At 35.8% G+C, this 17,428-nt stretch overlaps 1 protein-coding gene across 3 annotated transcripts in view; it reads right to left on the bottom strand.

Annotated features, from left to right (window-relative positions):
• The window catches only part of LOC150099834 (leucine-rich repeat-containing protein 49-like), an 853,241-nt gene that overhangs the window by 82,797 nt on the left and 753,016 nt on the right, over positions 1-17,428 (bottom strand). For all 3 annotated transcript variants that reach the window (XM_090403687.1, XM_090403689.1, XM_090403688.1), the window contains one exon: positions 6,853-7,035. In XM_090403687.1, the coding sequence (XP_090259813.1) occupies positions 6,853-7,035 (183 nt within the window). The remainder of the gene's footprint in view (positions 1-6,852; positions 7,036-17,428) is intronic.

Raw genomic sequence — 17,428 nt, 5'->3', positions numbered from 1 at the left:
CATAGTGCTCACTCACTTTGCATTTGCCAAACTAATTTGCCTAAATCTTTTGTCTATCTCACACCATATTCTCTCAAATCCATTAGCATTATTTCCATTGAGATTCTCTACCCAGAGAGGCCACAGTTCATCTCTTATCACATGTAACACTCTCTGCCACCACTTTTTACCTTCCTTTTCTACTGCCAAATATGATAAACACTTCAGTTTCTTTCCATGTTAGAACATCTTTCCCAGTTAACCAAGTTTTACTGTACCAAAAATCTTTGGACAGAGACTGAGTCAATCAATGCCAGAAACTCATTCCCTTTAATTCCTAATGCCCGTATCATTTGTGTACAGAAAAAACAGTGCATTGCCAAGATTTGTATAGCCATTACTCCCACTCATACTCCACCTGGCTCTGCAATATAATGTACATCCTCTTATTTCTCAAGGCACGATCTCATACGTAGTCATTCCTGCTATGTTACACCCCAGCAATTCTAGTTTTTATGACTTGATACATTTACTCAACTAGAAAACAACAGTCTCTCCAAATTTTTATTGCATAATGAGAAAACCATGTAAAAAAAGTAAAAACAGTAAAAACACTAATAAAAATCAATGACTAGTTCCATACAGACCTATTATGTAAGTTTTTAAGATTGATACAAAAATGCAAATATAAAGAAGTGTTTTGCAAAGAGATTTCCAATATTTTTCCAATACAAACCAATATTTTTTTAAATGCAACATGCAACAGATATTATTATTACATAACACCTACAGGGAGTCCAAAGACTCATCGAGGGAGGACACCTACTCTACCACTCTCCGTCTCCACTAACCGCAACTACTTCATCATCTACACCAACGGCATCTACTGCCGACCACTATGACTAATATTTTCACAGACAATCACAAACATCCATGCCCACTGCGGGATTCAAACCCACAGCCTTTTGGCTGGAGAGCAGATACGCTAACCACTCGGCCAACCAAGCTGGCCGAGTGGGAATATTATAGGAGGAATGAGATATCATATACATCGTTCATTATTTCAAGATATAGTTTACCCTGTCTCATAGCTTAGTTCATTAATTATTGATCCTTTATGTATCCAGATCGTCCCATTTGCTGCCCAAAGTTGATTTAAAATTAGTCCTCGGATTTTATTACACTAGGTTGGACTTCTTATCATCTCGCTTGCTTCCTTAAATTTATGTACATACATATTGAATTCTATGTACAGAATTTTTATGAGTTACCAATTGACTTAATGGTTTTCACTGGTGGCATGAAAAGCTAGTCCAGATTTATATGCTTGTTTCTTCCACACATCTCTGATATGATCTTTTTGATGGATATCACCAGATCGTCCCATTTGTAACAAACACCACAATTATTATAATAGATTTACAACTGCAATACAACATTGGATAGACGGGGCAATGTGGAGAAGATATGAGCATATAAATGTGGACTAGTTTTTCACATCACCAATGAAAACCATCACGTCAATTGGCAACTCAGAAGAAAATGCTGTACACATAATTAAATAATTATGTATGTAAATTTTAATGCCAAACAGAGTCACTCATCTTTCTCTCACTGGCATTCCTGATTCTTTCTGCATCCAATCTCTCTCTCTCTCTCTCTTACACACTCTCTTGACTTTCTAAAAAATCCCTTCTTCCCATTTCTTCCATTCTCTCACCTTCCTCTCTCTCTCTCAACACCTGCTCTCATTCTTCTCATACTAGCCAACCTCTCCAGCCTCCTAATCACTTCATTCACCCTCCTTTCTCAGTAGTTCTATTTCTCTCTCTCCATACATCTCGCTTTCAATTCGCATTCTCTTTCTCTCTCACACACAATCATGACCATCTGACAAACCATCTCCTCCTGTCACACTGCCCAAGTTCAAATCTATATGTATATCTTTCACCTTCTCTTCATCCTCCAACACACTACTGGTATCGACACCTTCTTTTCACCCGTTTTTTAAATGCTGGGAGACATAAGTCCTGAGATCAAAATACTTGTCTCCCAGCATTTTCCACATTCCACACACATATACTTATTCCCTTTCCTCACCTGCCACATGTTTAAACCACAGACCACATACATACCATATGCACAACAAGCTACAAAATCATCAACAATGCTATGAATAAAACAATCTTTAAATGGTGGTGGGCGGGGCAACACAAACACACGCGCGCACACACACACACACACACACACTTGGAGTTTCAGAAAAGTACTACTATTTCTTGAATAACATAAACCAGCAGCAGCCATTGTGATTTTTCCAAAAACAATGGAAATACCAACAATTAATGAAAATCAACTCTGAATAGTTTTAAACAGTAATATATATGAACAACTGATGATGTCTTTAGGATGGACATCTGGTTACATAAAGTACTTTTTTAATGACAAAATGATTCAAACTGATAATCATGATTTCACACTAGCTGGAGAAATTTTAATGAAATTAGTAATCTGGATTTCTGTAAAAATCCATCAGATCATTCTTTTCTGATTTTGTCACTACAACTGGAATTTCATCACAACTACAATAATGCTGGTGAAAGTCCCTGTTTATTCAAGCCAAAATGTTCTGCACAGCGATTTTCATTCTTCTAGTCCTGGAGTCCAAAGAAGATCAGAACAGAATAAATATAACCATGATGTTTGCACAAACATAGAAAATACTACCATTGCTGCTGTTATGCTTGCACACACAGGATCATACCTTCCAGAGAAAAACAAATCTGAAAATATATCACAAAAGAAAGAAATCCAAGTCAAAAACTACAGTATACATATACCAACCAAATGCCAAATCTTCAAAAAAGGTATTTGGACTGGATATACAAATTAACAACAGTTGCACTCTTTTAATAACAGTGCAGAACACGTTATAGCTGAACTGTGCAATATCAGTCTGCTGTGGTGAGTTGATAAAAATTAAATGAATTCTGGTTCATGGTGATTTTTATGATGTTTAGAAGTGTGGAGCAACAGGTTTGTTTTAAAATTTGTTTAATATTGAGCAAAATGAGTAGTGAAATGATTTTTTTGAAAAGCATAGGGAAATGTTACTATGGAATATGCAAAATTTTTTTTTGTGTGTGTGTGTGTGTTCAGTGTAAAGAAGGAAGAATCTCAACCCCAAAACGATCTATGCTCTGGAAAATTGTGTAATTTAGTTTGCAATGATCAACTGTTATTTGTATCTAAGTCAGTTGAAGAGGATGATATTTCCATAAGTTTGTGTATAATCCATTTTAAGTGAACATTGAAACATGAAGTGATTTTTAGCAACATTTGTCATAATTATGGCCAAAATGACCAAAGTCCAAGACTTTTTTTTTACTTGGGAGGGGGGAGGGAGATTTTTTACCAGTTTTTATTTATTTTTACATAGTCCAGAAAGTGAGCACTAGAGATCAAACATGAAACCTTTTTTAAGCCACTTTTTCAAGTTTGCACTGGGGGTAGGGGCAATGTTCTCACAAAGAGTAATGAAATTCATCCACATAAAAACAGTCGGACTAATTCGAACCTACAGCCTACTATTTGGAGAGTGAGTATGTTAACTACGTGGCAAACCAGGGCCAGTAGCAGCATTCATGTTTTCCAGCTTTGTCAGTTGTGCAATTTCTTTTTGTTACAAAGTCTCAAAAATTTCTTCAATGAAAATGTTTTCAAACATTCTGACAAATGGATTTTAATATCGAACTTAATATAAACACATTGTTTGCACATCTTTTAAGCACTATAAAAATCACCATGTAAAAAAACATCGTGCTTTATTAGTTCCATACAACTAATAAAAACTCTGCAGCTTCAGGCTTAACTTGCTTGAAGCTGCAGAGCCATAACTTGTGTAGGTTCAGTTGTACTAGGAAAAATCTCTGTACTGTCTTTGTAAAGATATTTGAGAAACAATTAAGCAACAAATGAATTGTGCAAACAAGACTGCACTCTTGTCTGCACAATACATGGCCATTTCAAGTACACAGTGGCTTCTGTTAATCTTCTGGTGGGTCTAATCTCTACTGCATTCATTTATTATTATTATCAGACCTCCTGGAAGTCGAGGATTTATTGAGGGAGGCTTTAAAATCAACCACACTAGCTGTCATACCCTCCCTCCCTTAAACTCATTCACACTACATACATTCACTATTTCAACAGGCAAAATGAACAATCCCTCATAATTCTCTGTTGAGAGAAAAATCTAACTCTCACTCCTTTCTTAACTGCATACAAAATTCACTCCCATAGATACCCTTGGTCCTCTCCCCACCTTCCATATAATGAAAAATTTTATCAACCAATATCCTATAATGCCCTCTCAGAAGTTTACAGACTTCTATCAGATCGTTCCTCTTTCTCCTGTCCACCAGTGTCTAAAGTCCAATATGATCTCAATCTATCCTTGCAATGTAACATTCCATAATCCTAATATCATCTTCCTAAATCTTCTCTGCAACCTTTCAATAGATTCTTTATCCTTTTGGAACCCAGAAAAACAAATCTGCACACTGTAGTCTTGGTGTGGTAATATCAAGGGCTCGTAAAGAATAATAAATTGAGACGGGGATAAACTACATCCCTGTCTTAAACCTTGATTTGTTTCAATCTCATCTGTTAATTTATTCTTTAATTGTAACTTTATTTTTGTAAATCTGTATATAAACTTTGTATATGCCTGCTGATATCAATTATAAATTGCTAAAGTGTCTGGACAATTATTGATAGATAGTGTGTGTGTACAGAATAGAACTGGAGATAAACTACATCCCTGTCTTACACCTTCAATCCATCGTGTGGAGGCAACCTGGTAAATGCTTGTTACCACAGTATGTTGTACCCACAGTAAAGTTGGGTGGTGGAGGAGTAATGGTGTGGGGTGCATTCAGCTGGTTTGGAGTGAGACCACTGGTCATTGTCTGTGATTCCATGAAGGCAGCTCAGTACCTTGATATTCTGGATAATCAGGTGCTGCTATCAAGACAACAATGCCCTATGCCACAAAGTTGCAGTTGTTATGGAATGGTATGAAGATATGGGTGTTAAATGACTGCCCTAGTTTCAATCCATCGAAAACCTGTGGGACGAATTGGAGCAGTAATTGAGGTCCAGAGCAACACATCCTTGATCTGTCGCAGAACTTAGCTGCTTTCACAGAGAAATGGAGACAAATTCCACCTGATGTCTGCCACACATTGGCAGAAAGCTTCCCTCAAAGGGTGCAGGAGGGGATCAAAGCCAGAGGTGGACATATCTGATATTAGGGTTCACTTGCCTGCTGATATCAATTGTAAATTGCTAAAGTGTCTGGACAATTATTTGTAGATAGTGTGTATGTGTGTGTGTACAGAATAGAGCTGGAGATAAACAACATCCCTGTCTTACACCTTGATTAATTTCAATCTCATCTGTTAATTTATTCTTTAATTGTAACTTTATTTTTGTATCTATATATAAACTTTGTATAGCCTGTGATAAATGTAACGGATAAGGGAAAAAATCCAAAAAATACTAAAGCCAGTAAACCACAACCCCCCTCCACAATAAAGATTACATTGGAGGGAGATGGCTGGAGTGTTATGCGATAAGAGGGGGCCAATCAATCTGAAAGGCAAAATCTATAGGACAGTAGTGAGGCCAGCTATGACATATGCTATAGAAACTGTGGCCCTGAGGAAAAATAACATCAGCAGGATGGAAGTAGCAGAGATGAGAATGCTTAGGTGGATGTGCGGAAATGGTCATGTGATGATGAGGGAGGACGAACATGTAGGAAGAAGGGTCATGCAGATGGATGTGCAAGGAAGGAGGAAGCGTGGGTGGCCAAAGAAGAGATGGAGGGAGCTGGTAGAAGAGGACTTGAGGATGAAGAACTTGGATGTGGTGACAGTCCAAGACAGGAGGATGTGGAGGAGACTCATCATCAACAGACTCCACTTAAGTGGAAGCTGCAGAAGAAGATCCAGTTGATTTTCTATTATTGATATCCTTATTGCTTCTTTTAGTAATACCAATTTAATTGGTTCTGTATCAGTAAATGATTTCTTTCTTGTTATTTTCTATTAATAAAATTGGATCGTGCCATGACTCTTATAATGTTCTACCTATTATTTCTAAATATTACAAACTTTTACCAACAATTCATTCTTAAAGTAGTATATACTGTGTGTGTGTGTATGTGTATGTTAAAGATACCAAGAAATTTTATAAACTTGGTTTTAATCCTTTTTTCCTAAGTAAGCAAACCAAGTTTATAAAATTTTTTGGTATCTTTAACATATAGTACACCCAAGGTAAAAAACTTTCTATATATATTATATTAAAGATATCAAGCAATTTTATAAGCTAGGTTTTTTAATCCTTTTTCCCAAGTAAGCAAACAGACAAGTAAGTCAAGTTTGCGGCTGCACGTAGTGCAACACTAGGCAACTCGTGGTAAAGGTGGAGCAAGCTCGGATCACTTTCCTTAGAATTTTCCACTAATGCAAAGCAAATTTCCTTGCAGAAATGTATGATGCTATGCATTAAGGAAATGGTCATAGCATCATAATGCATAGCATCATACATTTCCGCAAGGAAATGTGCTTTGCATTAGGGGAAAATTCTAAGGAAAGTGTTCAGAGCTTGCTCCACCTTTACCATGAGTTGCACTATGTGCAGCCGCAAACTTGACTTACTTGTCTGTTTGCTTACTTGGGAAAAAGGATTAAAAAACCTAGCTTATAAAATTGCTTGGTATCTTTAACATAATATATACCCAAGGTAAAAAACTTTCTTTATTTCTTTATATATATATATATTATATATAGACCTTATACTTACTGCACTGCCATTAATATACATTAAAGAAGGTCCTAATCTATATATAGCATATGATTTCCAAAGTGTGAGCTGTGTGACTGGATTACCTCCTTCATGTACCATTAGAGTTTGAAGACCTGAGATCTGTCCAAGGGCATTGAGTTGTGGAAGAATTTGAAGATTCGTGCATTCCAGTATTAATGACTGCAATAAAAAGGTACAAATAACAAAATGCTAGGAAATCTGGAAAACATTCAGAGAAAACAGCAAAAGAAATTTAATTATGCATATAAGCTAATGGTAACAACACTAATTTTTCTAGTGATGACACCAGTGGTTAAATTCTAAACAAATAAGTTTCGAGGCCCTATACAAAATAACCAATTGTATTTACCTTTGGATGCTATCTGGGGAAGCTCCAAACCTCCCCATCCCTTTCATCACATGAAGGTAATCAGGCAATTGTTGATAATGATTTTATATACTCATTCAAAACTGTAAACAATTGTTGAATAATAACATAATAATGTAAGCATAATTACTGTAAAGGGAGAAAAGTCACAAAACAGAATAAATGTTCCTACAAAATAACCAATTGTATTTACCTTTGAATGCAATTCACTGGTCGAGTGTCCTGCAAGTCAGAATATCTTTCCTTTCATTCAGCATATTAACACGTTCGCTGCCAACTACGAGTATACTCGTAGTGGGTAATCCTGCTTCACAAGCCAGCTACGAGTATACTCGTAGGATGCTTACCGCCGGGAACGAGATTATTGTAGTGAACTTGAAGAAGTGAAAATGCTTGGCTTGTGGGGCTAGCTTCAAAACTGTGTATTCTCATAGACCGTATATGCTCTGTACAAGCCAACTACGAGTATACTCGTAGGTCGTTTACCTCCGGTAACGAGATTATCGTACTGACCTTGAAGAAGTAAAACAGCTCGGCGTAGGGGAACAGACCATGCCAAAGTAGCGTGGCAGCGAACGTGTTAATATTAGCGCATTGCAACTGATGGGAATTCTGTGCTTCTGTGGATTCGTTACAGACCTCTTTCTCTTCAGAAACTACACATTACAAACTCATTTAGCATTATCACTGTCATTCAAGTGATTTTTCCATTTAAAGAAAGTACCAATGTACTTATCAATAGGTGAAATACCGTATTTACTTGAATATAACTTGCCCTCGCATATAACTCGCACCCCTGATTTTACTTTTCAAAAAAAGAAATTAAAAAGTTTCACATATACCTCGCACATGAAAAAAGCTTAAACACGTTCACGTCAGGACGATAATAACTTGCTCCCCAAAGGTGGAGACAAAGGGCTACCCATGGCAGTACCCTCAACTTGTTTGTAGAACTTGTTTTTCCATCTAAAATAACCTGAATAGATATCACAAAGATTTTTCGAATTTGTTATCTATTCAGGTTATTTTAGTTTGGAAAAACAAGTTCCACAAACAAGTTGAGGGTATTGCCACGGGTAGTCCTTTGTCTCCACCTTTGGCTAACTATTTTTTGAAACAATTCGAAGAGACCATGTTTTCATCCATTCATCCTCAACCATCTCTTTGGTATCATTATGTCGATGATGTTTTTGCAATTTGGTCACATACTGAAGATGAGCTTTCCACCTTTCTACAACAGATAAATAGCCTTCACCCTCGTATCCAATTCACCATGGAAAAGGAAAATTCTGGTACTTTATCATTTTTGGACATCCTGCTTACTCGAACTTCTTCTGGTACCTTATCTACAAGCGTCTTTCGAAAACCCACATTTACTGGCAGATATATTCATAAAAAGTCTGCTCACCACACATCTCAAAAATTTGGCATTCTTAAATCTCTAATTAATAGAGTACAAAGTTTGCTCTTCTCCAGAAATCTTACAACAAGAACATTCCATCATTAAAAAGTTAATGGAATCTTATGTTCCAATACCTAAGGTTTCTTCAACAGTCGCAGAGTTCCAATTCCCTACGTTCCAGGAATCTCAGAACCTATAGGTAGAATTTTAAAAAAGTACCAATTGATTCCCATGTATATTCCTATCAACAAAATTTCTTCTTTATTGCCTTCTACAAAAGATAAACTGTCATCTCTATATTTGGCTGGCGTTTAACAAATACCATGTGAATGCGATGTTTCCTATTTTGGACAAACTGGCCGTTCTGTGGAAAAAAGAATTAAAGAACATCAATATTATATTGATTACAACAAACCTTAGAAGTCTGGTCTAGCGCAACAGTATTACCACTACCCATAATATCCAGTGGGATAAAGCTATTCTCCTTCATAGATGCGGGTTCAAATATGAACGCTTCTTTAAAGAAAGTTGTGAAGCGATTTTACACTGAACGAATTTAAATCAAAATGATCGTGTCTCTCTCTTAAAGATCTGGGAGACTTTTATTTTATGTAATCATTAAAAAAAACAATTATCTTGAATATTAATTATTTATTAATTTCTTTCATTTCCTAGCTCACGACAACAATGTATTTTAATAGGTGATCCACCGAATGTTCGTTACTTGTATTCCATTCCTATCTGTTTGTAACACCGAAGATGTACTATTAGTTTTAGCATGAAATATCTATACCTTATTTATTAATTAAAAGTTATTACTCTGGACTTATGCGTTCTTTAATAATTATACTATGCCACAGGTTCCTCTAAAAATAAGAATCAATATGGTATTGGAATCCTCATGAACAAAAGATTTAGTCAAGCAATGATTGGGTGGGAACCAATTTCAGAATGAATAATAACAGTAGATCTTCAAACTAAATTTCAAAGGCTAAGAGATGTTCAGCACTATGCCCCAACTGACAATGTATCCTTTAAAGAAAAAGAAAAGTTTTACAATCTACTTGATAAGACCTTGATGATGACACATGGTAACGTGAGCACATTTCTCATGAGTGACTTCAATGCTAAAGCTGGTACAAATAACAAGGGACTGGAGAATGCAATGGGTAAGCATAATTTATGAGAGAGAAATGTAAATGGTGACCTGTTGGTGGAAGTGGGTAGCAAATATAACTTAGTAACAAGTGACACATACCAGCATAAGAGAATACATAAGGTAACCTGGAAGTCACCAGATGGCAAAACACAGAATCAAATAGATCATATTGCCAATAGCCAAAGGTGCAGAAAAATGTTATTAGATGTCCAAAATAAAAGAAGTGCTAATATTGGCTCAGATCATCACCTAATAATGGGATCTATGCAGTTATATATGTGAATAAGTCATGAGGAGGAAAGCATTTAATAGATGAAAATTAGATATTGCTTAGATATACAGGGTGTTCGGGATAAATTTGACAGTTTCGTAAGGAAAAAGAAAATCTTCTTTGTATCTATTAAATTTAATGAATTGACAAAAAAACATTACAGGCAGAGTTAATTACAATACTATCAACAAGATTTACTCAAAATAACCACCATTAGCATCGATCACAGCTTCAATTCTGCTTCGGAACCTCGAACAAGCTGATGCTACAGTCTTCCTGGGAAGGGCCGCAAAAACTGTTTTAATTTTATCCATTAACTGGGCTTTTGTATTACTGGAAGTGCGATTGGTGTCTTTTTCAACTGCGCCCCATACAAAATAATCCATGGGGTTAAGGTCTGGGGAGTTTGGAGGCCAAACATTTGGACTGGTGAAGTCGTAGAAATTTTCAGACAACCATTTTTGACTTTTCCCAGAGGTGTGGCAAGGGGCCGAATCCTGCTGCCATACATACGGCCTACCATTGCCTACCCTTGTTATCCAGGGCTTGACTACAGTTAGCAACTCCACGAACAAAGCCCGAATTCCAATGCCAGGGTTCTTCAACACCTGTTCCTGCAGATTTGCGAGGAATTCTGCTGTACGAACGCAATCAGATCGTCTGCTAGGGACCTTTCTTCTTGCTACATCCTCGTAGTCACCATCGCAAGTCTCTAGTTCATGCCTGATTGTTTTTACTGTATTCAGGGAGCATTGGGCAGCAGTCGTAATATCCTTATTTTGATGGCGGGCACGAATCATCATGATACAAGTTATTCTCTTCCATGATTCAGGTGGGTTCCAGCTATCCATCCTTTCTGACATCTTGTATATGAATGAAGAAGGGTCCAAACTTTTAAATGAAGAGAAGTGTGCGTTAATACATGTAACTTACGGAAAAATATAATTAATTATAAATATGTCAAATTTATCCCGAACACCCTGTAATTACAAAATGCTGAAGTCTGTAATGAGTGTAAAATAAAGTTCAGGGAAAATATGGATATAAATTTTAATGGAGGAGAGGATATAAGGAATGATGGCATAGAGGCTAAATGGAAAAAGTTAAAAAACGTCGTTAATGATACAGCAGCATGTGTGTCAGGATATGCTTAAAGAAAGAAAGAATGGTTATCAGTAAAAACTTGGAGACCAGTGGATGAAAGGAAAAAAATAAAACTGACACTATATGCAAGAAATACTCCTCAAAAGGAAAATGAAGTTAAAGATAAACATGAGGTTTTAAATAAAAAAAAGTCAAGAGAAGGCTAAAAAAGATAAATGGCAATAGCTTAACTAGCATCGAGGGCACAACCAGCTGCAGACAAGTATAACAGTAGAGTTAGACAGTATTATAAGAAGACTTTCTAGAGAAACCATGTAAAATAATGTCCCAGTGAAGAATCTCACTGGAAAAATTCTAGTGTCAATCAACAGAAGAACAACTGGAAAAGTGGGGATAACATTTTAGTCAAATCTTGAACAGCAGTGATAGAATACAAACAGAAATTAAAAAAAGGAGTAGATTAATTAATTATTGATACCGGTCTACCATCTAAATTAGAGATAAAAAAGGCTATTAAAGAGATAAAAAATGGGAAAGCTACAGGCAAGATATATACTGAAAAAGAGACATTCCCTAAGGATTGGAATACAAGAATAATAGTACAAATGGGAGGGGCACAAACCTCCTGTGTCATTAGCAAAATTATTCTTTCAAGAATCCATAATATTTTAGATGAAGGTATGAGAAGAGAGCAGTCTGATTTTTGGTCAAATAGATCATGTATAAACCACATTAACACCTCAAGAATAATAAACGTTGATATAATAGAGTTTGTCTGCAAGGATAGAAAAATTAGAACTCCATGGTGGACACAGGAAGTTAAAGAGGCAGTGAAGGAAAAGAAGAAAGCATATCAAAAGTTCCTGGCAAATAAGCTTATGCTCTTAGAGAATACAGAGACAAACGTAAGAAAGCTAAACACTGTGTAAAACTAGCTAAACAAAAGTCATGGGAGAACTTTGGCAACAATATAGAAAATAAATATCAAGAAGGTGGCAAAGTATTCTGGAGGTTGTTGAAGAAGCTTAGGAATGGAGGAAAGAGTGCTGTAATTAGAGATGATAAAGGTGACATGAAAACGGGAGAAAAAAAATATCCTTGTAGTATGGAGTAATTACTTTGAAAAACTGCTAAATGAAACAAGCAATGATAGCACAGTGGTAAAAAACACACTCAACAGGCATACAGACAGGAATATATATCCATACTTGAAGTAGAAAAAGCCATCAAAGGCTTAAAATGTGGAAAGGCAGCAGAAATAGATCTAAAAATTGGTAAGAAGTTGTTATAGGATCCATGTTGGAGAAGTTTTACAGAGAATAGTGGGAGATCAGGGGAGAACCAGAGGTCATCTCTGGAAACTGTACAAAGAGAGCGTGAGTAGGGGAATGAGACGCAGGTTTTTTCATGCAGAGTTGTGAATGATTGGAATGCCTTGCCTGAGAATGTGGTGTCTGCAAAGAGTTTCAATGTATTTAAAACACGGTATGATGTGCTGTGTGTGTGATAAAAGGATCTCCCAGATGAGTCTTTGACTCCATGAGGTCTTGGGGTGGTAATAATAATAATAATAATATAAATAGATAATATTCAAACAGAAATGCTGAAGTATGATGGTATAAAAGTCTTGTAGTGGCTGCACTGCATAGTTCAGAAGGCCAGGACAGAGGGACGAAGTCACGATGATTGGAGTAGAGCTCTAATAGTACCCATATATAAAAAGGGAAATAAAACTGAATGTGAGAATTACAGAGGTATTTCCCTACTGAGTGTTCCTGGTAAGATTTATGCAAGTATAATTGAGAAATGATTAAGAAGAAAAGCTTGGTGAAGAACAAGCTGGATTCAGGACAAATAGAGGGTGTCAGGATCAGATCTTCACTTTATGACAAATAATTGAGAAATCATGGGAATATACCAAAGATCTGTATTTAAGTTCTGTCAATCTGGAAAAAGCATATGACAAGGTGCCAAGAGAGAAGATATTCAATATGCTACATTTATATGGTATCAATGGGGCATTATATAAAGCAATACTTAGTCTTTATTTGAGTTGTAAGTCAGCAGTTAGAATTGAAGGAAGTACAGGAAGATGGTTTACTGTTAAATCTGGTGTGAGACAAGGATGTACATTATCCCCTCTGTTATTCATTATCTATATGGATCAAATTATGAAGGAGAGTGGTATTAAACATGATATCAAAATTGGAGATGTTAATGTCAGCTCTTTGCTTTATGCAGATGATGTTATACTTCTAAATAAATCCGCTACAAGTCTGCAAGATTCTCTGACTAAATTAAATAACTGTTGTAATAGATATGGTATGAAGATCAGCAATAAAAAGACAAAGACAATGAAAATAGACAGAATCATTGAAAATGTCAACTGCCTTGTGAACGGAGAACCTGTTGAACAAGTCAAACATTTCAGCTACTTAGACACAACTGTTAGTGAGGATGGTAAATTAAATATGGAAATAGACAATAGAATCAACAAAGCTGGTATGGTAGGAAGTTAACTGAACAAATTCATATGGAATAAGAGAGAAATTAGTCAGAACACTAAACTAACTGTATACGAGACAGTGTTCAAACCAGTTTTAACTTATGGATCTGAGAACTGGGTCAGAAGTAAAGCACTTGAACAAAGACTAGAGACCGTAAATATGAGAGTCCTGAGAAAGATTAGAGGCGTGAACAGATGGCATCAATGGCAATATCATATTAAAAACGAGGATATTAGGAAAGAATTTGACATTGTCAGCATCCAGGAATGCATTAGCAGAGCAAATCTCAGGTGCTAATCACTTAAACAGAATGGGCGAGGAAAGATTAGCAAAATAAGTGTTCTCTGCCAGGTTGGCAGGAAAACGATCCAGAGGAAGACCAAGATATAGGTGGATTGATACGGTACAAAGTGCCTTAGATGATAGAAATATAAGATCTGATAATGTTGGAGTCTTGACAAGTAACAGAACTGATTTGGAGGATTTGGAGACTGATTTTGTAGATAGGAAGTTGGTAATGATGTAAATTTTTTATGTAGTACTATCATATGCTGCACACCCCTTGAGGGTATATGGCAGGAATTTGATGATGATGAATAATAAATGAACAGTTGGGTGAATTTAACTCTCCTTTATATTTGCTGTTTGTGGATTAAGTAAAAGCCTTCAATTTTAATGCTAGAGATTGTGTGTGGAAGGCACTTCAAAATAAAGAAATGCCACAGAAGATAATAAACTTCATACAGAAAGGATATAATAAATTCCAATGCCCGTTGAAGCTGATGGATATTTGGATGTCTGTTATTTCCCTTATTATACTGGTACTAGAAGACAGGAATGAAACATGCCAAAGGAATATCATGGAAAATAAATAAAACTTAGGGCCATCTAGAGCAGCGCTTCCCAAACTGTGGCCCGTAGGTTTTGTTGAGGGGGGGCCGTGAAATAATGAAAACAAATTTAAAATGTATTAAGACTAAGTATTTTTTTTGTTATTTTTTATATTTTAATAGAAAAATTCACACATTGGTGTTGGTTCACAAACTTTGCTTCCTGCGTATTTCGGCACTTAATGAATATTAGTAAATATTGCTTATTCATATGTTTCATTTCAAAGCAGTGGTTAATTGTATTTACTTCGAATGCTCTCCAGGGACGCTCTAAATCTTCCTGTCCCTTTCATCACGCGCTCGGAATCAGGGACTGTTGATATTGACTTTATATACATATCAAAACTCGTTTTATATTATCACTCTCATCCGAGCTAGTTTTCTGTTACCAATAAAAGTTTCGCATATACTTCACACATGAAAAAAAGCTTAAACAAGTTTATGTGGGGAGATAGTAACTTGCTTGCAGTGGTAAACAACACACCCTCCCTAACAGCCACTGTACTGCAGAGGCAATAAAAACAAGTACTTTTATTATGCCAGTGAATAAGGTATGAGGAGTCTGTGTAATATATTTATCAACAAATAGTGCAATTAGAGACAAGTGGGATAAAAACACTAATTAATGAATCACATGTTCCCTAATACAGAAACTATGCTGTATAGGCTGAAACAAAACCATATGTTGCATGAGCAAACTCAGTATCTAACTAAAAACTATTGTTATTAATTAGATGTGTGTGAGTTCGATTTCGCAAGGCAGCAATAAAATTCAGCCGAACGTGTTAAAAGTAAAAGTGTTAAAACTAAGTAATATATATATATATATATATATATATAAAATGAATGTTATGGCAGTTTCACATATGGAATTCGGTTGAAGAGAGTTAGCATTTCAACTCAATTGTCAGCTATGCTTTTATCTTTCGGTTGCACAATCTTTTGTTAATACTGCACCAATCATATGCACATTTTAATAACCTGCCTTTGCTGTCTGTTTCGTGTTGGGCTTAATTACCATAAAGGGAGAAAAGTCACAAAAGAGAAAAATGTTCCTAGTCCGGGAATTCCCTTATTCAGGTAATATTCACTAATTTCATGTTATCAGTCTGTGGTGTGCCAGTATCGGTAAGTGGTGATATTATTTGATCTATTCTACGTTAAAAAATTTAACCCTGAGATGGATAAGTGGCTGATAAAAAATAAAAAAATCCCACAAACAATCAGAAGAAGCAGAAACAGACTCAAAAAAAAAAAAAAAAAAAAAAAAAAAAAAAAAAAAAAAAAAAAAGGACAGTATTTCATATATTACCAGAACAGCCCGCCTCGTCTTCAGAACCAAACGGTAAGAGGCAAAAAATGTAATATATGCATTTGATTTTTGCAATATTCACTGTGTATGTTTTGTATTGAATATAAATACAATAAATATTATAATAGCATATCTCTCTATTACGATTTTTTTTCGAGGGGACCGTGAAATATTTTAATTTTTGCAAAGGGGGCCCTGACATCCAGAAGTTTGGGAAGCACTGATCTAGAGTATGCATATATCTAAATAAACTAAGCACATTATAAGAAGAATCACTGAAAGTTGGTATGAAAATAAATACAAATAAAATGAAAGAAATGAGAATCAGTGTGAACAACAAGGCACCAAGTACAACTGAAAATGGAAAAATTAAAACTGTTTCAAATTTTACATATCTTGGATGTGTTTTATCTGCAGATGGAGGGGCAAATAGAGATGTTGATATAAGGATTCAAAAGGCAACAAGTGCATATGCTCAGTAGATAATGAAAAATGAAAAATATTCACACAGATACAAAAAAAAAAAAAAATGCATATATTATTATTATTCCTGATACCTCCAAGGAGTCTGAAGACTCATCGCGGGAGGACACCTACAACTGTCTCTACACCTAACCTCTACTACGAATCATCTCCATCAACGCCATCTACCGCCCACCTCCAACACCACCACAATAGTAATTTTTGTCTGTAAATTGTGTGTGTTCTGAAGGGCCGATTTGTATGTATGCGGGATGAAAAACCCGAGTTTTCCGGGAGAAAAAACCCTGCTACCTCCGTATGAGATCGGCTAACTCACCTTCGATTGAAATCGACCAGATAAAGATTCCTCCCGTCGCGACGAGAATCGAACTTAGGCCTATTCCAATCGAAGGGCGCAATGTACTGTCGTTCTTCCAATTGCGCTACGGAGGCGCTTACTAAATATACTAAATCCATTCTTTTATATGGATACAAAACATGGCTGATTTCAAAGGATATACAAAGAAAGCTACAGGCATTCATAAATTGATGTCTATGGCATCAATTTATGTACTTCGAATTTGGTGGTCACAAATTACTACTAATAAAGATCTCTGGAAAAGAACAAATCAGCAAGTCAACCTTGAAATCAGAAAATGAAAATTTAGATATAAATAAAGATTATGAAGAAATCTGGCATGAAGCCCTGGAATAGAATCCACAAGGAAAGAGAAAGCCTGGCCATCCTAAAAATAATTGAAGGAGATCGACTTTAATGGAATGTGAGAAAAAGAGTTTTGCTAAACTAAGACCAATAGCAAGGATAATGAACTGACTGAAAGCATTTACAGACCCCTGATATTCCTGATGGATTCTGGGAAAGAAGAACTCACAAAACCATGCAAAAACAAAATAAACCAGTAATAGATTAAACTTCTGATTTCAATAATCCTTATTCTAGGATGCAAAAGCCATTTTCTATCTAGAACACTTAGCAACCAAAGTTCTCAATACATTTACACTCAAACTTATAATATGGCTGCACTGTGTTGATATGGTTACTATATGGCCATATGGC

Source organism: Typopeltis vanoorti, chromosome 14 (genome assembly GCF_054136105.1).
Source record: "Typopeltis vanoorti isolate ZY-2024b chromosome 14, IOZ_Tvanoo_1.0, whole genome shotgun sequence".
Classification (NCBI taxonomy): Eukaryota; Metazoa; Arthropoda; class Arachnida; order Uropygi; family Thelyphonidae; genus Typopeltis; species Typopeltis vanoorti.
This window is presented reverse-complemented; position numbering and strand designations above follow the sequence as displayed.